The sequence below is a fragment of the Pholcus phalangioides genome, unplaced genomic scaffold (genome assembly GCF_987345545.1).
Source record: "Pholcus phalangioides strain wild (caught in Gottingen) unplaced genomic scaffold, Ppha-v1.0 ptg000001l_1, whole genome shotgun sequence".
NCBI classification, from domain to species: domain Eukaryota; kingdom Metazoa; phylum Arthropoda; class Arachnida; order Araneae; family Pholcidae; genus Pholcus; species Pholcus phalangioides.
In genome coordinates this window covers 13,174,241-13,197,069 of record NW_028301594.1, presented here as the reverse complement: position 1 = coordinate 13,197,069, position 22,829 = coordinate 13,174,241, and the positions used below count along the sequence as shown (strand labels likewise).

The 22,829-nt window shown below is 35.5% G+C and overlaps 3 protein-coding genes across 3 annotated transcripts; 2 read left to right on the top strand and 1 right to left on the bottom strand.

Moving 5' to 3' along the window:
* Nucleotides 1–1,555: 1,555 nt before the first annotated feature.
* On the top strand, nucleotides 1,556–5,951 carry LOC149089902 (uncharacterized). Its single transcript, XM_089235500.1, has 2 exons — nucleotides 1,556–1,661; nucleotides 5,077–5,951. The coding sequence occupies exon 2, from the start codon at nucleotides 5,086–5,088 to the stop codon at nucleotides 5,494–5,496; it is 411 nt and encodes a 136-aa protein (XP_089091626.1). The 5' UTR covers nucleotides 1,556–1,661; nucleotides 5,077–5,085; the 3' UTR covers nucleotides 5,497–5,951.
* Nucleotides 5,952–10,890: 4,939 nt separating this feature from the next.
* On the top strand, nucleotides 10,891–17,882 carry LOC149089901 (uncharacterized). Its single transcript, XM_089235489.1, has 2 exons — nucleotides 10,891–11,111; nucleotides 15,100–17,882. Exons 1-2 carry the CDS (start codon nucleotides 11,083–11,085, stop codon nucleotides 15,809–15,811), a joined length of 741 nt encoding a protein of 246 aa, XP_089091615.1. The 5' UTR covers nucleotides 10,891–11,082; the 3' UTR covers nucleotides 15,812–17,882.
* A 2,478-nt stretch (nucleotides 17,883–20,360) lies between these two features.
* On the bottom strand, nucleotides 20,361–22,490 carry LOC149089900 (ADAM 17-like protease). Its single transcript, XM_089234943.1, has one exon. It carries the CDS (start codon nucleotides 22,488–22,490, stop codon nucleotides 20,361–20,363), a length of 2,130 nt encoding a protein of 709 aa, XP_089091069.1.
* Nucleotides 22,491–22,829: the final 339 nt, after the last annotated feature.

Sequence of the window (22,829 nt, the reverse complement as noted above, 5' to 3'; positions counted from 1 at the left end):
TTATTGTGGAGTAGATGTAGGTTACGGTACAGCAGAAGATGCTCCAGAGGAATTAGGAAAATGTGGCAGTGAAAAATGATAAACATGCAATAAAAACGCTGCGCCATTTAGGGCCGTATTCACCGACATGACTTAAACTGTAGTCACAATTTTTGGATAAGAGATCAACGTAGATTGGTTAAAAACCTGAATTTAACCAATCCGTGTCGATCTCTTATCAAAAAATTGTGACTATAGTTTAAACTTTAAACCATGTCGGTGAATACCGCCCTTACGGGAGCAAACTGAAAAGATAGGGCCTGAAATATTTGCAGCTCTTGCTGGTATAGATGAAATTGTGAAGACTCAAAGAGCAAAAAAATGCATCAACTACGAATTATTCTAAATAAGGTATGTAAAAATATATAAAATTGAATTGGAAAAAAAAAAAATTTGAACGTATTTTAGTGTACGTATTTGCATATAGTGCGATTGATCATTGATTGTGTACAACTATTTCATTAATGTGTAGTAAAATATAGTACGGTATTTTTTAGTTTTTATCAATCGAAATTTTTGCCTATTGTATTTTTAGTAAGAAAGGAAAACATGCCAAGGCAAAAATTTCGATTTATGAAAACTACTGTATTTAAAGATTAAAATCTATATATAATATATATTTTTATATTCTGTATATATATTTGTAATTTTAGAATTTTCTGTCGGTTTAACCAAGGCTGCTTCTGGATGTTTTTCAAGTGTAAGCGAATGATATTTCGGTTTGGTGCTAAAAAAATCGCTCCCCCTTCAGTTGGTGCCCTAAAAAATCACCTCCTTTCAGTTGGTGCCTTAAAAAATCGGTTTCAGTTGGCGCCTTCTGCGGCAGCGTTGTTCGCAGGATTCAAAATCCGGCCCTGGGTTTAACCAAAGTTTTCGGTTACACGCGTTTCTCTTCTTCGGCCCGTGCCGGTTATTCGATATTCTACGGTAAATAATACGTACACTGCCGAATGAACTCTGAAAGATACCATACATAATGACAGGTATTGCTTTATTGAAATATTTTCATCCAAAAGAAAAAAATAATGTTTCGATATTCAAGGAATATATATATATCTCATTGTTTCCTTAGGTCGGGGACCACATATCCGTATCTTTCACAATTTAAAAAAAAAAATGCAAATAAATGCAAAATGATGATCCCATTACTCTCTCTGAACGTCAACGTTCAAAAGGGGGGAAAAAAAGCTAGGGTGTTTACACAGACGTGTATTGTAACATGGATATCATACAAAAGGTGTTTTTTTCAATTTCTCACCGACTCGAGCGTGTACAAAATAGACAGATAAAAGCACCCGAGGTCTCTATTTTATTTTTTTCTTACTTTAGGAATAGCCACTGAAGGATTCAGAGTCCCGAAACCATCACAGCCCGTTGAGTATTTAGGACCATTTAATAATGTAAACGAGGATGACATCCTAAAGAAAGAAAACCATTCATCAAGGAAAATAATGGGACTCGTGGAATTTTTCTCTTCATCTCTTCAACTTTATCATAGTTTAATATTCATATTTTACGCTCATATAAATAAGATGATGTATTGAAGTTACTTCAGATCTAATTTACTAGCACTTGAGTGAAAACTACAGAATCTAGGCTCTCATATAACGAATATCAAGGAGGTAAGTTCAACTAACTTATTTCTAAAGTAGGCTGTAGACTTACGACTAGAATCGGATCTGGAGTTATTTGGTTCAATATATCTAATGAAACTTAGAACTGTTTGATTTTCCTTATGCTCACACTACGAATATCAAAAATGTGCAATTTGAATATCGAAAGCAGTTTATTTTAAAAATATGGATTTATGTGAGCATTACGCGAATCTGGAATATTTGGTGAAACTTAGACATTTATAATCCTTGATTTCACATTCCTGCATCAATAGGAGAATTTACCAAGAAAGCAATTCAGTGAAATTTCATCGCAGAATCCTATTTTCCTGGCAGTTATTTTAGTAGACTGTGCATCATTTTTTTTTTGGACTTTCGGCTTTCATGGCCTTTTCGCATTCGGAAGCTGATAGCAGTGCTCTAGTCATTCATTCAATGAAAGTGACCAGTCAAGAACTCGGGAATCAATTGAATTCAGATTTTTATTTTTTTTTCAGATTTTACATTATATATTTTGTCATTTTTCCCTAATAAAGGTGTGGTTTGTGTAGCTTTTACCCTTAAATGCTCAATTTTTTTTTCCGATATAATTAAGTTTTGTGATACTTAAACAAATTGCTTTCGATTTTTTTTTTCAATTTTGATAATTTTTTTATAGTTGACAAAATGCATAGAAAGCCTGAAAAATCATTTAAAAAAAATCTATCTTGAATTTTACTGTTTATAGAGAGCCTTAAATAGGTCGTATAAAGCCTCAAAAATCACCCATAAATTAAATGTATCGAAGCAATATTACTTTTGAAATATATAACTGCCTCCTTTGTGATTCTAATTATAATGAGAGAGAAGTTCGGATTGTAAACTTCGAAGTACAAAAAAAATGCGAACAAAACCTTTTAACAAATTAGTGAAATCACAGCCACCATATGCTCTCAACAAAGAGTTATTGTCTTTAATTGGGACGTCTACCAGAAAATCAAAAATATGTAATAGAAAGAAAGTGATCTTCTCATCTTGTGTGGGTACAAAGGTGACTGAATTTTTATCTTCATACTGGATGCAGTAATCAACGTTTAAATAACACTTTTCGCGTATGCAAAGCTATGCATTTAAGGATTTAAAATTAATTTTAAGCTCTAGTTGTCTGGTTGAAAGTCTCGGCCTATCCAATAGTTTTTTTTTTATGGTATTCTACTTTCGAGGGAATCCAGTAAATTTTTATGCACATTTGTACCGAGGATAATGTCTAATGCTAAATCTGTACCACATTATAAAATTTTCAAAGAAAACAAGGTAATTTGAATGCACAAAATTCAGTTTTATTCAGATCTTTGTACTTTTTAGGTCTTACTAAAATAATGATAACGGGGGCGGAGGGTTTCCATGCGGTTTGAAAAGCAGAAATGTTTCTATGAAAACTCTTTATTGTCACTCTGTCAATTTTTCTGGATGTGACATACCTAGGTATATCCCAGCGGCTTATTTACCGGAAAATAATAGGGAAACCCCCAAAAGCCGTCTTTTATTTTCCTCTAGGTTGTGGGAAAATGGGTTTTTTTTGCCAGCCCAGTACGTTGAGGATTAGTTTTCCCTTGATAAAAACATGTTTTGCAAATTATGTTTGGCAGTGGCTTTGGTTGTAGTGTCATGTGTTTAAGAGCATTAGTATATAAAGTTCCGCTTTACATTTCATATTTCCTTAAATATCAGAATTTGTTACAAGCGGTGCATTTTTTCTGAAAAAAAAAAGGTCTTTCCGTGAAGATGTTATAAAGCAGTTTCCACAATTATAATACTTAAAGAAAAGGTTTCGGTGCTCCATTGCTTATTACTAAGGAAAAAATAGTTACAAGTACTACTACAACTACTTAACCGTACGTACATGCATCTCGTGAACATTCCTCTGGGGAATTTCTGAAGAATTGGTACATGCCAGAACGTGTTGTATGTGGTGCTAACGCATTTATGTTGCTAATTTTATGCTGGTGTTGCATCTTGTTTCCAAATTCGAAGTGGAAATAGCAATTGTCTGAGTTTTCATGAATAAGTATCGTCCGTGTTGAAGGTCTGCATGCTCTTTGCGGAGAGACACCAGGGGATACGAGCACTTTCTTTCAAACCGAACACAGTCCACGCTCAATCGGCTTTAGCCAATTTTAGCCATTGCCTCTGCCAAGGGGAGGGACCGTGCCGGGAAAAACTTTATTAAAATTACGAGCATGCATCTCTGCTTCTTTCAAATAAATCTTTATTATGGATGATTAGAGCTATGAAAGTCTATTCGGTATTATATATATAATTCGATTCGGATAATTATAATAGAAACTCTGATAATGAACTCCTCCCGTTATCGGATATTTGAATTCCGTTATACAGGCTGTCCCAAATTGTTCGCACAGCAGATATCTTTGCAACCATTGACTTTCGAAACATACTTTCAATTAATTAAAAGTTTTCAAATTACACGGAGTTGCTTAAAAGCTCAAAATTTGTTTAAAAGATCGTATACATAAAAAATAATAATAAAGAAATTAACTTTTTATGTTAACTTGTGCTAAAACTTCCGTTTATTGTAATATATAATGTTCCGCTCTGAAAAGTCATTTGCAAAAAATTTCATATTTTTAAATGCAATATTTATCGAGATGATAAATATATAAAATCATTATATTTTGGCATTTTATCATTGTGACGGCGAGTTTTCATTAGCTCAAAAGTTGCCATTTGTAGGGACTTAACGCAAATGGAATGCACTCAACTATTTTATTTTTTTTATTCACAATAAATTGCAGCTACATTTTTTGACAATTACAAAATTTCACAACTTTTGATATATGTAATTTGCGTTTTGCAATTTGAGAGAACCACACCCTCAATCATTTCCGATAAATGCTTAAAACTTCAAAGTCAAATACCTCCATTAATATTGCATTTAAAATATTTTTTTATTTTTGTTTTGTAAATGAATTCTCACACAGAGCCGTTTCACACATTTCATTAATTGAAAATTTTATCCCACAGGGTCTATACATAACAGAATTTATTTTTCTATTTTTTCATGTACATGACCCCTTGGAAAATTTAAGACATTTTGAGCAACTGCACTCGATGTGTCATTTGAAAACTTTAGGAATTGAAAGTATATTCTTGCAGAGATCCACAGTGCAAACAGTTTGGGACAGCCAGCGACATATTTCGCAAATTTTAGAGGACAAAATTTTTGGTCCGATGGGTTTCCATATTATAGAAAGGTTTCATTCAATATTATTGTTAATTTGTATCCGAAAAAAAGTATTTCAGTTTTCTAATGCGCTTAGTTGGTTGAAAACTGGAACTACTTTTTTTGTTTTGTTATTTATTTATTTTATTTTTTGAAGAAATATAAAATCGAATTTATTTTTTCCGTCTACAATTTTTTTTTCAGAATCTAAAAATGGTCAGCGTAATCCAAAACTCATTCAAGGCCGTCATCTACGCTTCTATGTTAGCTTACTGTCTGGCGGCCGTGGTGAACACGAAAGCTCCGACAGAAAAACGGCAAATGCTTGTGCCGACTATTTTCCCACCAGCCATGAATACCGGTACGCTTGCTAACTTAGGAAGCAACATATTGCCAGGTCTCCTGCCAATCATGGCCGTGCTTGGTCTTGGTGTTTTTGCCGTACCTTTGATTCTTCTGGCCGTCCAGTTCTTTTCTGTCGGCGGAGGATCTCCCGCTGGTGTACCAGACGTTTTCCTCAGCGGCGCTTTTGGGCGTAAGATCGACTTCTCGAAGACGGGGAAGGACATCGCCGAACTGCTGACCGTGGTAACGAAAGCTCTCGAGAAAACATCGAAAAACTAAAAGACATCCAATCGTAAATAATAGTTGCTGATTGGGTGGATGTTGTTGACCATCCCTTCGTTGTAAGTGGTTCAGTCAATGTGATCATTTATTTCCAAATAGTAAGGACTTAAAACAACGAAAAAGTCGAATTTGGAAAGAAACATTGAACATTAATTTTGGAATCGAAAGTAAAATGTTTATTCCTTTCGGACTCTTTCCGTGAAAATTCGAAGTGACCATTGATATAATTACCATCCAAAATGAAAAATTTTCTCCAAAGAATGACTAATTTAAACCCAAAACCCGGAATATGATGCAATGTTTCTATCATGTTAACTAAATATTAAGAGACAATAAAAATTCATCAAATTGATTTTGCAGGTCTGGTAACCACACGAAGTAGTGTTAGTGGTAAAGAATCTGCACTTGAAAATGTTTTTTATACATAATTTTATATTTTCTAGTCTTTTGAAAACTGACATCCGTGTAAAATGAATGTGATGAATGAAAAACAAATAGATTTTGTGTGAATTTTTTTTTTTTTACGAACATGTCTCTTATTTCGTTGTCATAAAAATATTCAAATGTACATAAAATGTTTTCATCCCACCACCTTCAAAATTCTTGAATACTAATAAATATTATTCATGAAAATCTCAGTTATTTATTGCGCTTACACACAATTTCTCATACGGTGGGGGGGGGGGGGGCACGACACTTATTTTCCCTGCCAATAGAAATTAGAATTAAAAGTAGAATCATTAAGGGGAACGATTATATATTGTTCAGTGAACAAGATTTGTTTCGTCACCATTTTTGTCCCGATTTTAAATTTTAATGATTAAAATAAATTTTGGCAGACATGGAATTAGTTTTTTATGTATAATTGCATAAGAACATAATGTATTATATTTTTTAATGCCATTAAATGTGTCATATAAATAACTAATATAGTGTCTCCAAGTCAGTCGGTGTGAGTTGTTATTCATTTTTTGTCGCACCACAGTCATTTTCTGCACACGACGGCTAATTAGACTGGGCCTACAGTTTATGTCAGAATCTGAATGGCAGCATTCGACTTTATTTTTTCATATATTTATACATATCTTGCCGAGGGGTGGGCGCTCTAACCCCTCCGGGGGGGGGAAAGAGGACTTCCTGCAGCATCAATGTATTCTGTGGTCATTTTATCGCCGTTCCTTATATACCTCCGCGTCAGGAAATATTCTGACGAGGACGGATCAGTTATCGAACTTGCGACACTTCTGATCATAATTGGTACTGTAAGCGAGTGGAGTAATACTCCGACTTCCATCACTCTGCATTTACGTCATCCATCTTAAATTTTTTTTTTCTTCAATTAGACACACTTTGAGCAAAGTTTGAAGGCCTTTGATGCCATGTTCTTGGAGAAAAGGATTCCCCTGAGAGTCGTATCAAAGTCTATATATGAATAGATCAGTGTTTCTCAACCGCTGGGCCATGAAAATAGTTAACCGATTCCTTTTTACCCATTTATACCCTATTAGGCATGCGTATGATAGTGCCTTCCACTCACATAAAAGAAATCAACCGGGCCGCGGGCTTCCAAAGGTTGAGAACCACTGGAATAGATGGTCTGCAAATTTCTAAATTCTCTTTTCCTGAGGAGAGCATTACCATTGAAAAAGTTTACCACGACTCAAGTCGTTAATTTTGGAATGAATTTGTGACTTGAGTCGGTGTATCTTATCGACTTGGACTATCGTGTCCAAATAGACCTTCTTATAGTTATTAAGGGTAAAACTGCAGGTAACATTTTGCACATAACACGGGGCTCTTACCAGCGTTCTTCAAACTTTTTCTACTTGTGGGCCGGTGAGTAAGTGAACAATTCTGCGGGTCAGTATAAACGGGAGAAATAATTTGCGCATCAGTGAAAAGAAAATGGAAGAAAAATTTCCTTTTTACCCATTATATTCTATCATATGTGCTGGAAAAACCCCTGCTGCCATCTATCAAATAAAAACAAAGCTATTTGTTATAATTATTTGAAGCAAAATTGGTGGTTGATTTCAAATCGGTGTGCAACATAAAAATTAGTAGTGTATGGTATGATACCATACCATACACTAATTTATATTTCATATATTGCTCATTATACAGTATTTCAAATTTTTTATTTATATGATGCAAACGAGTTAAATTTTTTGCGTCATAATACCAGTTACTATGCAGACATATTTGACGCATAGCAAAAAAAACAAAACAAACAATGGTACTGAGAATTCGGCTGCTACCTATGAAAGAGAAACTAATTGCTATAATTCTTCAAGTAAATTTGGTTGTTGGTCTTAAACCTGCGTACAGCGTGAAAGTAACTAGTAGGTGATATGATACATATTGGTATAAATTTCATGCGGCATAATGCCGGTTGCTATGTTTAATGTTTAGTATTTACAAAACAATTTTGCGGTAGTCTTATCCCTTTGTCAATAATAAGATGAAGTCCAGACCCTTTTACAGAATAATATTCAATAAACAATGATGTAAAAACAGTAACTTAAGTATTTTCTCATTCAAGATCACGGATCCCCTAAAACCTCTCCAAGGATCCCAGGTTAAGATCCACTGCAGTAGATTTATATTCATACACAGTTGAGCCATTTCCTCCAAGATACAACCTCTCTAGGAGGTAATGGTTGAATTCCTTAAAAATATGGAGGACAGATAGCAGCAGCAGCACTAGAACACTAAATACGCATACTTCTGTCAACATAAATTGGTTAGAGCCATACATGCACCCACACCACACATGCCAGCACTTAACTAATTCGTTGAAAATTTCCCAGAGGAATATTTACGAAGTGCATGCACGCGTAAGAAGTATTAGTAGTTGAGCTCGCATGAAATGACGTCATACGGGAACGTTGAAAAATAATGGCTTCATGGTTACTTCATTAAATAAAAAATACTTGATTGATAAAAGTAATTGGCTTCATGTATATGCGATATTCATAATAACCAATATGCGAATAAAAACACGAATTTATAAAACGAATGGATTCATTTGTATATACCTTAAACTGGAGGATTAACCTTTGCATGGACTACTTTATTATTTTCCTAGATTATTTTTATTTGCCACATATGAGTTGTTGATTTTATGCAAATAAAAATGCAGAAGTTAGAATTGGTCCAACAAGGTGGCTGAAATAAACAAAAATATCCATAACAAATATTTATGTCGTTTATATCTATATTTGTATAAATATACTTTTGATAATACACTCATGTCCATAAATTAAGGATAATGCCGGCAAATAAAGGTTCAGAAACAAAACAAACGTTACTTATTCATAAAGCCCATTTATTAAACAAAAGATAAAAAACAAAAACGATGGTGTATGTATGATACCATTCATAAAAACTGCGATTTTTGCTCCCTGGAGCAATTGTAAAAAATATCTCCTTTATAAAAACTTACCATTACATGGTTGGTATGATGGTTAATACATTGTATGTCTCCCTAGGCATGCTAAGTATCAAATTATCGATCTGATCTTGGGGAAGATCACTCCACTCAGCAAGCAATGCTCTCCGAAGTTCCGGTATACATGTAGGAGGTGGTTGACGGGCTGCAACTCGTTGGCCAAGCATGTCCCACACATGCTCTATCGGATTCAAGTCAGGTGAGAATGCTAGCCATTCCATACGGGTTATATCCTCAGATTCAAGGTATTCGTTTACGATGTTTGCTCGGTGAGGACGGGCGTTGTCATCCATAAACACAAATTCTGCGCCCATGGCACCCCTAAACAAACGTACATGTTGTTCCAGAATGATGTCCCGATAAATTTGGGCTTTCGTGGTTCCGGTTTGAACATGCAGATCTGTTCTGGAACCCAATATAATTCCACCCCAAACGAGCAATGCTGCACCACCGTAACGGTGTCGTTCAATGATGTTGTCTTGGTGGTAACGGGTACCTGGCGTTCTCCATATGAAAGTCCGACGTGAATCAGACTGCAAGCTAAACCTGGACTCGTCGGAAAACATCACACAAGCCCACTGTAACGATGTCCACATTGCATGTTCTCTACTCCAGGCTAATCGCTGCCGACAGTGAGTTGCCGTGAGCGGAACACATCTGACAGGCCTGCGAGCATATAGACCAATATCTCCCAAACGTCTGTAAGTTTCGTAAGTGATGATCATGAACTGTACGTAAATCAGGCTTTGAACATGGTCAACAACTTCTACAGTGATGCTGATTCCAGAACAGCGGAAAAATGTAGCGGCTAAGATCAGTTATATATATTATAATTATAAATTATTAAAATTTTGGAAAAAATGTTTTGTAACTTGGCGATAAAATTTTAATAATTGATAATCATTATGTGTTAATGTTGATGATTATGTTGCAATTTTTAGCAATTATGTATCAATTTGTGTATGTAACAAATATATCCGGGACAAAAGATTGATTGGATGATTCGAATTTTAAATAATTCGAACTCTTTCTCTTTTTCCAGTGACTTTGTATTTCGAATCTACCAAGTTCGACTGTAGTAATGAAGTCAGCTGAAATACACGCACTTACCGGTTCTCAAATTTTTATGTTTCACGCTTATAAATTCAAGATTCAAATGGGGGGAAAAACTCATAATTTTTGTATTTGATTTTTATGATAAAATCAAGCTTTCAATCGGTTTAAATTGTCAAACATTATTCTACTTGAACCACGCACAACGGGCACACATTGGAATCTTTCAAATATTATGTGAAATAAACAACTCGATCTCGTGTTTTACGTCACGTAGATTATTCATTTTCTTCACTTTCACGAATAAAGATGAATATCTGTGAATCAAGTAGAGAAAAACGAGTGAGATGACTTTTTATGTCCATTCTCCGACCCTGAATATATTCTTCTATACAAATGGTTCTTGATCCTGAAAAGTAACATTTTCAAATGAGATACAGTCTCACATTAACAGAACTCAGCACGAACGAACTTGATAATTCGTTCTATTAAATGACACGAAATATTTATATGGTGTATATATATTTTTTGTCTCATTTCAGCCAAATTTTGACCCAAATTCAAGAGATAAGATAATGAGAAGCTGTTTTTTTTTGAGAGGGAGAATCTTATTCTTTGACTTTTCACCTATTGGTTGGTCTATTTCACGTACACAAAAAATAGGCGCAGTTTCGTGCATGATGGAATTCACACGCAATTTTCTTTTTCTTTTTAGTCTACTGTTATCCATGTATGAATTCGACGGTTTGTCACACAATGTTAGTGTATGCATACATGAAAAAAAAAAAGAATGTTTTCTCTGTTGTATTAACAATGACGCACCTTGTCCATGAGTGTAAGCAGCCAGAAAACATTGTTATAATAATAATAATGATAAGAGGATGATGATAAAGAGAACTAAATCCGTGTCGGGACTCGTTTAAAAAGTATTTTCTAGCTAAAAAATTGTTCATAACGCGTTAAAATACCGATTCAGGTAGAAGCTTGATTTTTTAGGGTTTTTCCCATTGAATTTATTTACGAGTGTGTGAAAAGAATTATTGGCTTAAGATTTTGAGGTTTTATTACTTCGGATCAAGATGGGATATATTAATATTTATCTATTTCCGTAAGTATAGAAATATCGTATTTATGTTAATAGAATAGTTAGTTCACTTGGTTGATATTATTCGAAACTATTAGCAAAGAATAATACAATGAAACCTCGCTACAACGATACTCGATATAACGATTAATCCCTTTACAACGATATTTTTTCAAATCTTGTTTGGAATTGCCTGTAGTCTGATGTTAAACTCCTTTCAAAACAACGAAATCCTTTACTACGATAAATCCCCCTATAACAGTATTTTTGAGATTTTTTAAAAATTTGCTTAAAATTGTTTCAATATGATCTTAACTTCGTCACTTGTTTTCGTTCGGCTGAATGCGTCGTATTACATCAGTATTTTGTACCACGGGATCACCGAAATCACCAAGGAAGTAGGCTAATTGGTATCGCTACTTTTCGTGTATGACACGACAGTGCAACGCAGTGAACAACTTTACTGGACAATGCCTCTAACAGAATTTTATTAATCAACTAATCAATTACAATTTTTTGCGGCGAATAAATGCATAAAAGTACATTTTCTAGTGGTACTAACAGTGCAGGTTTCGAAAAGATGACAACAACAGTATAAATTTGATGACATGATGATAATGTTGCCTCTTAATATATAACGATAATCCCTCTACAACGATATTTTTTCTTTGTACGCAGAGTACCGTTATATCGAGGTTTCACTATATTTTATTATCCGTTTTACTGATAAATATAGCCTTATCCAACGGCGAATCATTATTTTATGAGAATAATTTGGGTAGTCATGTGACTAGAGACATCAATTTTGTTGAGGAAGTATATCAGATATATTTTTATTGAAGAAATTTTAATAGAAAATAATTTATTTACGATGTTTCTCATTATCAGACACTGTATTTACTCGCGTATACGACGAGAGGTTTTTACTCAATTTTCACTGCTTCAAAAACCTAGGTCGTCCTATATGCACGACCGAATATCTAAACTAAAACTTAAATGAAAAAACAATTAATGAAAAATTTTGATTAATTTGAGAAATAACTCCAGAGCTAATGATAATTTTTATTGATTGAAAATGACAATTCGTGATTTATATTAAAGATTCAATATTGACGATAAAATTAGTCAGAATCGGGTGTAAAATAATTGAAAAATTAATTAATAAAATAATAAAAAAATTTGTGAATGGAACACTCGAAAAAATTCCAGAATTAATGAAAATTGAGAATTTATGAAAGACAATTTCAGAATTCGTCAAAGTTTTCAATACTTTTGGGGCTCCTTGTTTGATTCCGGACCTTGGGCCAGACACAGGGATCCCAACAGTGGCGTCAGAGTCAGGGGGCATTAGGGAAGCACCCACAGTAATTTGTAAAACCCTTCTGGGGGCCCCCAAAATTTATTCATTAATCCCGTATACAATAATACCTCGACTTACGTTAACCTGCATTTGCGCCGTCTCGCCCAAAAAATCTTATGCTATTATCTGTGAATAAACGAACTAAGGAGTTGTATTAATGTTTTCCTTATTTTGATCTCTAAAATTATACCTCGTCCTATATACGAGTAAATACGGTAATTAATTAATTATCAAGATCTTTTCCTTTTAACTCATAAAATCGAGCTGTAACAGTTCCACTCCTGTAAAATAAAATAAAAAATGTGAGAAATATCGAAATTCTAATGCTTATAAGAGCTCCAACAAGAAATGGCAAATAATAAGGATTTTTGACTTTCTTTATCACAAGTAACTTTTGAAAAAGAATAATGATAGATATCAATGACTGAAATTCTTAATTTATTTTCCAATTTTTACGATTATTAGCAAATGCTAATCCTTTTATAATTTTATGAGAATAATTTTCGTAATGATAAATGAAACATCAATTTTTTGTTGAGAAAGTATATCAGATATATCTTTGTTGAAAAAAATTTCAATCGAAAATAACTTATATTTACGATGTTTTTCAATATTATTGGATATTTAATTATCTATATCTTTTCCTTTTAACTTACAAAATTCGAATCAAATATGATTATCGTTATAATAACCATTATTTAGTGAATCTGTTTTTTTCCTCGAAAATCTTTTCTTTTTTTTTTCTTTCTCATTTTTCCTGTTTTTTTTTCTCCCGTTATTATTTGTACCGACATGCATATAAAAATTATTATTTTTCGGGGCTCACAAGCTGGCTTAGCCCTAAAATTTTTTGTTTGTCTGTCTATTGATTGAATAGAAATAAATCATCATAAAGCAATGCATAATGTCATATAGTTGAGTCTTCATTATAAAGTAGAGGTTCTTAACCTCATTTTTGCCAATAAGATGGAGTCCATGGACTTCCTTTGCTAGTATTTTTTTTCCTTTTTTTGAGATGCAGTATATGCTTTTAATTAGGTTGTTGTACTTTAGTTATATTTGACGTCCATATTTTTTTTATGATCATCAGCCACCTCGTTGGGCAATTTGCCTGTCGTGGCCTTTGCGTTTATGTTTGTATTTGTATAAAATGAGCGCCACGGACCCCTTTAAGAAATAATAGTCAGTGGAGAAACAGTGAGTTTTATATATATACCGTATATACAGATATAATAATTTATATATCTGTATATACGGTATAATTTTTATATCTCATCCAAGCTAACGGACACTCTGAAATCTTTCCAACGATCCCTGGTTAAGAACTTCTGATATAAAAACATCACGTCAACCATAAAACTCATTAGAGGGAAATTATTTTGAATGTCTAATAATTTTAGCGTTGTTTTCTATAGAAAAATTCACTGTATTTTTTACTACGCATTGTATAAAGATTACACCGTTTCCACTACAAGTTTTTATAATTACATATCATTATGTTCTATTATTTGATTGCGTATTATTGGAATGCATTAATTATTTCATTTGAAATTTTTTCGACAAATTCTTTTGATTTTAAAATACTTAAACTTGGTTTGAAAAAAAAGGATAATTAAAAACAAATGAGTACAATGTACAAAAAGTAAGTTAATTATAATTAAAAAACAAAATAACAATCAAAATAATTGTAAAACAACAAAATAGCAACTAAGAGAAGATGAAATATACTAATAGGACGAAGTCATAAATTCATGAATAAAATGCACGTTCTGAAACGTTGGAGACAATATAAGTTTTGAAACTGAGTTTAATGGGAGAAACAAAATCAATTGATCCATAAATACTATTACAGTATATTACAAGATGAACCATCGATTTTAATGGTACAATGATTTAATGGTAATTTGATAGGATTTAAATGGTAAATTACACGCATATGTGAAGTTATGTAAAAATATCGATTTCTAGTTAATCAATTCTTAATATAATTATCTATCTTTTCTTTTTGAATAAATTCATTTTCATATACAGTGTGAACCCCACTTAAAACATTTTTCAAAAAACCTCCATGGAAAAACGTTCTAAGCTTTCCCGCTTACAACGTTTTTTTCCCGCTTTTCTTCATGATGGTTTTTACGGGACGCTTTAAACGGGGAATTTCAATGAGTACTATAAGAGCTGGGACCACGAAAATAAGTCGTTGTACTAACCAGGAAAACGTTCTAAGTGATAACGTTATAAACAGGGTCCACTGTACTGGATATACAGCAATTTGATTTTTCTGCTACTTCTTCATAATTATTAACAAAATTATATATAAATGAATTCTAAAATTAGCGTTGAAGACATATTTTCAGGATTCTTTACTTGAAAAATTCAGTATATTCAACAACATGCAATTGTAGGATTTTGTAAGCGTTTAAGGCCGGGATTACACTGTAAAAGTTTTAGAAAATTTATTTTATAAAACTTGAAAACGCAACAAATAAGCGTATCATCAACCAGTAAGCGTATCATAAGCTCATTGGTTACATTCGTCAAGTTTATAAAATAACTTTTATAAAACTTTTATAGTGTAATCCGGGCTAATGTTTATGATTTGATGGATTTTCTGTGTAACTGACAATCATTTGACTTTTTTTTTCACATCAGGACTTTCGCTCTGCTAATATGCTGCTTGATGACGTTCAGTAGGAACTGCATTGCAGCGAGTACATCTCCTCTGCATTCGATTACGTTACCGAAGCCGTCGATAGTTTCGAAAGAGCGGATGAAGACGGTTCTTCCGCATTCAGCATTACAGAGTAAGTTTCACGATACGGTCTTGACCAAAACATCCAGCAGTAGTCACAGCACGAGCAGCAACGGCTACGAAGACGAGCCATATTACGGGCCGCCGCCGGCGCCACTACCCCCACCACCGTCACCGACATCACCCAGCAGCTACCACGGCTACAATTACGACAAGGATTACCCGTCCTGGAGACACCCTCCGCCCAAAATTGGAGGACACGTCTACGAACCGTCGTGGTCTTCGCGTCACGACTCCCACCATCACAAAAATTACCCGTACGAATACCACCACAAGGGTCATCATCATCAGCACGACAACATGCTTCTGGTACCCGTAATACTCGGTGGATTCGCGGTGGTACTGATCCCGATAATGACCCTGCTGCTCACGCTGATGGTCAACGTCGCGCCGGCCAGCAACATGCCTACATCTATTACCACTGCGACGATCGGCAAGAGAAGCGACAACGGCAACAACTCGACCGATTTCATGGACCTTATGAGGAGAGTGGACGACGTTATAGCCAGAAATGTTTTCCACGACGAGCCGAAAAAGAAAAAAGAAAAGTGACGTTATAAGCGCTATTAAATAATCACCGATAGCTCTAAACTTACGTGTGTATAAAAATTAAAAACCAGTGGCACATTATTTGTTTCAAATTTTGCATATCTATACTACGCTGCCGGGGGATCTTCAAAGTATGGCCAGTGGGCCACATTTGGCTCTCGGAGTTTTTTGCTACGGCTCGCCGGCCATTTTTAGAAAACAGCTAAAAACATTAAAGCTCTAAGACTAATGTTTTTAGCTGTTAATGTTTTTAGCTTTACTATCTCTCTTTAATACGACGATTGAGAGAGAGAAAAAATAATATGATTACAGTCCGTGTCTCGAAGGTACTTTTCATGCATTTTTCTTGAAATTACAAGAAAAATACGGCGAGAGTAAAATTAGCACCTTTTAATGGGTAATACCTAAAGCATTTCTACACATTTATAGAAGAAAAAAATTTCTACGAAAAAACATATTTAGAATATTTATAACATCGAAAATACAAAAAATGGCTGTCTCAAAAGTTCAGAGAAAATTCAGATTTACAAAAATTACAGGCTTTTAATAGCTAATTGACTTTTTCTGGCAACCTCAAACACACATGGATCTAATTAAATTCTGTAGGTTTCAACATCAAAACTGTACCATGCTTTCGCGATAGAGTTCTTCAAGCCATTAACAGTCGAATACTGTATTTCATTTGCAAACACATTTATCGTAAATATGCCCCATGCATTCCTAATAGGGTTCAAGTCAGGACTCATAGATGGCCAGTCTAAAATCGATACATTTCAGCGATTAAACAGCTTTTTTGTGGCAGCAGATCTTTGAACAGACTTGTTGTAATGATGAAATGTCAAGTTTGGTCCTCCTAAATCTTCTCCACTCAGTAGTAATTTGTTTTCGAGAATCTCTTTTAATCATCAGAGTTTTGACGACCAAATTCAAAAGTTAAGGAAGCCTGACTATTAGAAACAAATGTTTCCCATACCATCATCGAAGCTCCACCTTAGTGTCTGCTGTAAACATCTTTTTGGAGAACATGCGAATTCCATTTTTCTTTTTTTTTCATTTAAAATTGTGGAATATGATTGTGTAAATATGATGCCAAGCTATTTGTTTTCATAAAACATGATTTCGTGCCCATTTCAGTTTCTCTTCTCCATCTCTCTTTGGCGCATCCTTGTGGCAGGCAGTTTCCCAACCACTCTTTTATAAATCAAATACAAGCTTCTCTGATCTGTCTATGAATTGAATCTGTTGAAATTTTCACTCCAGGATCATTTTTTCCGTTGAAGCCAATCTTCGAACGGTTTTGTTTTCGCATAAACTTGTACTGCGTTGCCTACCACCACCAGGTTTTGGCTTTCGGGACACACGTTGGGTCAATACACGTCAGACACTTGATTTCAACCTGCTCAAAGCAATGCCTTTTACAGTCTTTCCTTTTGCTTTCAAATGAAGTACCCGAATGATTTCATCGTACAAAATATGCGACGACTTCACCAATTTTTTTTAATGGAAACCAATGCGATAGCTTTCCACTTTTATACTGTCACGTCATCATAGTTCCCAAGCGTCTTTGGGAAATTAAATAAGGACTAAAAAATTATCACTTTTACCAGCGATTATGCATAAGACCCAAGCGTCGCGTCGTTAGCAAACATAATAAATCGTGTTATGTACTATTAAAGATAATTCATACATATATTGTATCATTATATGGAGTGGGGAGTACGATCGTAAAAGTTGTTGTTATTATATCGGGGTCCGAGTATATTCCTCACACACACACTAGACTCATTTGGAATTTTTTTCATATATATCAAATTCACCAATTACACTAGGGTATCATGCATAATCATAGATAAAGGCAATAAATTTCAAGTATTTATCAAAGTTACCAACGACGACTGGTTTATTATGCATATTCGTCAGTAAAAGTGATAAATTTAGCAAACCTGCCAAGATGATTTATAAGTATGCATAATAACGACTTATCACATTCACCGTAACATATATACTGCGTATACATGACGCAGGCTCTATATTTTATGGCATTTTCATTGAGTCGATGTGTAAATGTTTCACTTTGTTCTTTTCTAAATAAATGCATGTAAATGATAGAATGTCATCGGGGGTATCAATCTTTTTCTTTGTATGTAGTGTTTTTTTAGCAAACGTTTTTATTGCGCGTGACACACAGTAGGTTATTCACTGACACCGAGTGGCTCTGTATCGCGGTGTCCGGGGTTGAATCTATGCATCCGCACGAACATTGGTCTGATGAAATTGTATCTCTGTGGTTTCCACCTTCGAGGTTCAAAGGGCGTTCGATTTTCTGGTTAAAAAGCCTCGCCACAGAGAGCAACGAGACCCCCACAACGATACAAATATTCAATCATCAATCACACTTCTCACCCACGAATTGAAAATAGAGTGAGACTGTTAATTTCAGCAATATAATTAGCGTTTTTGCCACGACTCTTGACAAGGTTTAGTGGCAATTGGAGATTTTCCATATTTCGCCGTATTTAAGATTCCCGAATTTTCTTTAACAGTAACGTGATTCTCATGTATTTTCAAGACATCCGTATGATCTGACCAGGGAAGTTGTTAGGCGTCATTAGACATCAATGCCAGAACCAGGATTCGAACCCAGGGCTGCACAGTCAGAGGCTAGCGCCATAACCCCTCGACTGCCATGTGGCAAGCCAGTTTCATTTTTTCTCAATGAAATATGAAATATATATAATATCCACACCCGGTCGTGACCAATATTTTTCGTGAAACACATGAAACACATTCCTGTTTACAAGATTCGCAATAGCCATTCATTGCTGCTGTGCGGACGTGTAGGCATCACACCGGACTCTCATCTTGAGAATTCAGATTCATTACCCCATTGGCGGCACAGTGGTAGTCGGCTTAAGTTAGTTTTTTGTGGTTTTCAAACTTCGAGGTGCGATTGCGAGCCGGTCTACATTTGAAAAAGTCTCCCTGCAGAAATTTGGCAGACCCACAACATGATACTTACACAATTTGAAAATTCAAGCACATGCACTACCTTCACTTAGAAATATGGACGGCCGATGATGGCACCAACAAGATCCCGAAACAAGCACAACTTGACATCATAAATACGTTAAGGCAGGGGCCTTCAACACAGGGCCCGAGGGCCACATTCGGCCCCCCGGAGCATTTTGTTGTGGCCCACTCTGATCATTCTCAGAAAAACACTAAAAACACTGAAAAAAACCTATTAATTCTAGAATTAATGAGAAAAATAATTTCAAAATTAATGAAAGAAATAATTTTTTTGGAATGTTATTTTCGGAATATATGAAAGAAATAATTCCAGAGTTGATGGAAATTCAGAATTACTGAAAGGAATAATTTTATAACTTTTGAAACAAATAATTTCAGAATTAGAGGAAAAAAAACCATTCAAATCAATGAAATAATTTCGTGATTTCTGTTAGAAATTATGCATAATCAATAAAAAAATAATTGCATGGTTAATGAAAGAAATTACTACAAGATATATTGAGAAGGAAAACAAAATTTCGGAATCACCGAAAGAAATAATTAATTAAAAAAACCATTTAAAAAAAATTATTTTAGATTAAAATTAGTATAAGAATTAATTAGTGTAATCAGCAGTTAACTAATTCAATCAACAATTAATCACACACACACTCAAAAACTTTTCCACAATTAGTGACAAAAATGATTTCAGAACTAATTAAAATTGATAATAAATAAAAGAAATAATTTGAGAGTAAATTATTTCTGTCCCTGTTAAACTCGGGGCCCCCATTGCCCCGCAGTTCTATCAAGATATCACTAAATTACAAGAACTGGTGCACCGCGGGCTCCGTGGACAGTTTCGATTTGGCCCGCCGTGTCTGAAAGGCTGAAGAGGCCCCTGCGTTAGGGCCACACATATACACTCATATCACACATTCCGGCATGTGTCGATTCGTTAGAAATTCCGCAAAGGAATGTTTATGAGAGGCATGTACGGTTTAAGTAGGAGTAGCCATTTTGGGTTCACCAAAAGACAGGCCAACAGTCGCCAAACACGAAGACAGCGCAAAAACACATCACTTTAATGATGTGCTTGATTTGTCCAGCAGCATGTTTATCCCATCCGCACTCGCTTCAGTAATTTTAAGTCTTATTTGCAATCCGTGTTGAGAATATCATGCTTTGGTGACAATTAGTGATATACAGAATTTAGAATCACAATTAACCGTATTTTTTTACGATGATAAATGGTCACTCAAAGTGTGTAGGTCGAATCTTTTATTTGAACTCAGAAGAATATTACTATTCATTAAGTTTTTGAATTATCAACTCCACCTACGGACCGTACGTTGAGAAACACTGTTGCAAAATAATGTCAAAGCTTTAATTGTGATTGGCATGTTTAAGAAGTTACTCAATCTGGGAATTTCTTTATAAATGAGCACCCAAAAAAAAAAAAAATTTAGAAATGAAAATACGACATTCAAACTGAGATGCGTTCATACTTAACGTATTTATTCGTCCTTTAATAATTTCGAAATCATTTTCTGCCCTTTCTGGTCTTCACATGTGACTTCTCATGTTTGTGGAGGTGCTGCTGACCATGATGTGCGAACCGTTGACGTGAATGTGGAATGCAGTGCTCCCTACTCCGCTGTAACATCCTTGTGCAGATCCAATTCAGAGGAAGATGCTTTTTACGCGTATAATAGTAGTAAACACCTCCAGCAGTTGCAAACGCTAACGCGATCAAGATGTAGGGCCAAATTACCACCGATTCTCGGACGCATTGTCCATAACCATTGCATTGCATCATGTTTGAACCGCAAATAGTACCCGGAGGCAAAGAAACGATTTCCACCCCTTTAGGAAGAAATCCCAGCACTTTGGCTGTCTGGCAATATCCTTTTGATAAGCAACACACACTGCACGATTCGTTGCCGTAACATCTACACTCCTGCAAATTGTGGTCCCTGCAGTAGGTGCTGTTGCAAACTCCGGAGGAACAAGTTCTATAGCCCCCTCGTTCGTCCACACACGGCGACCGGTCAGGAACTACTGATGTTACAGTGCAGTTCGGGAAAACTCCATCACACCGCCCGATGATGCAGCCGCCATTTTCAGATGAACACTCAATTCCTGCCGCTAGCACAGTGCAGTTGGTGCAACAAGGATCTTCTTCGTCGCTGCATGAGTAACCCTTACTCCGACGATAGGTGCATTCTTTATCCCCGTTCAGACCACCTTTCGGGGTGCAACACTCGTCCAATTTGTCACACATTTCCTCGTTTTGTCCACAATCGCATTCTTCGTCGTTTTCCGTAACTGCGTTCCCGCACGTTGAAGGAAAAGGCTGCATGCATTCTATGACGTCTTTCTTGTTCAGCGTAACCTTTATTTCTTCGATGCTGCATGGAGAAAAACGGTGTCGTGTTCTCCACGATGCTCCGATCATAACATAGTCATACTTTCCGTGAGGGTTGCATGTGTAATTGTCAGATGGATCGTGACCTGCTCCGAAGCAATGACCGATTTCGTGCATGTACACCGCTTGGTTCATATGTATGTTCTCAAGAGCACTCACAATCCCATAGTTAAAATATGAACAAGGACCACTCATCTGCGCGAGCCCTGCTGCTACCCCAGCAAAATAGTATCCGGTAGCAAAAAACGTCAAACAGGGAAGGTAGCTGTAATTATTCGCCCTGTATCCCTCTATAGAGGAGTGGAAATATTCTCCCAAATAACCTTTTAAATTAGCTACGCCGAATGGATATCCCTTCTCATTAGCAGATTGGTAAACCTTCAGTTTCCAAGGTATGATTCGCACGATTTTGGAGCCGAAATCCGTGGCACTGAATCCTTTGTCTACTGCCCTTAGCATGAGATACATGTATTCAGGAACTTTGCCCTTCTCTTCTTTATACAACTGTGCATCACCAATTATCTCCATTTGACATTCTAAATACTCGTATTCATCTGTACTCGATATTTTCTTTTTGTTCATCGGAAAGTTCTGGGTCGACATCTGCCCAGACCCGTAGTTCGAAAGATTTCTGTGTTCGACATCACGACCGTGAATAACACCCTGAGATTTGTTGTAAACGGTGGCGTTACTCCAATAGTCCGCGAAGTCCTCCTGATTCTTGGTACAAAATGGAAATTTTCGAGGTTTGACATCAATGTCTCTGTAGATTATGGTCTTAGATTCGTATTCGCTTCCTTCTAGGTACTTGGAAGCCTGTATGAAATTGTAAGTGACGTTGGTTAGTTCTATGGTACCGACAAAACCACCATAGTCAGTTAGATATCCAAGCACAGATGTTGTGTCATCTTCAAACTCGTAAAATCTTCCTTGGAAAGGCCCCGAATGCACTTTACCGAACGCGTGTATTTCTACGGTCGTCCTTCTCCTGATATGATCCGGAAGCCCGTGGGCTGATACTGTCACTTCATGTCCGAAATAATCGAAATTCAATCGCAACTTACTCGTTGACTGAACAGGCGATCCGACATCGATTTGTTTCTCGTTCACAGTGACGTGCAATTCGGTCACTTTGTGTTGGTAAAAAAGTTCGTCCAGCTGAGGTTTAGCAGCGAGTACGATCCCAAAAAAGCTCAGAATCACCGAAAACGCTCCTCTACGAAATCCCAGCTTAAAATAGCCCATAGATTGAGCAAAGGGTTCGAACTCCCTGTATTTAAAAAACAGATTTTTCATTAAAGGTATCGTTGTTATGTTTGCTCAGAACCAATCTGGCCATCGATATATTCGGCGTGAGTTGTTTTCCTTTAATCTTGACTATAAAAAAGGGGGAGGCCAAACCATTATAAAGGTAATTTTTTTTTGTATACACTTCATCAGTATGGTACCATATGCCCGTATTTCTCGGTGATTTTTGCTATGTAGGCTAAAAGAAAATAGAATATAATGAATATGTATGAGGCACACATATATGTATGTTCGGCATATATGTACGCTCCAATGAAGGGAAATCACTACCTCCTC

Excerpts from the sequence above, each read along its gene's own strand:
- LOC149089902 (XM_089235500.1), top strand. The coding sequence starts at position 5,086 with ATGGTCAGCGTAATCCAAAACTCATTCAAGGCCGTCATCTACGCTTCT.
- LOC149089901 (XM_089235489.1), top strand. The coding sequence starts at position 11,083 with ATGGGATATATTAATATTTATCTATTTCC. Across the intron at positions 11,112-15,099 it reads ATTAATATTTATCTATTTCC|GACTTTCGCTCTGCTAATAT; the intron begins GTAAGTATAGAA and ends TTTTCACATCAG.
- LOC149089900 (XM_089234943.1), bottom strand. The coding sequence starts at position 22,490 with ATGGGCTATTTTAAGCTGGGATTTCGTAGAGGAGCGTTTTCGGTGATT.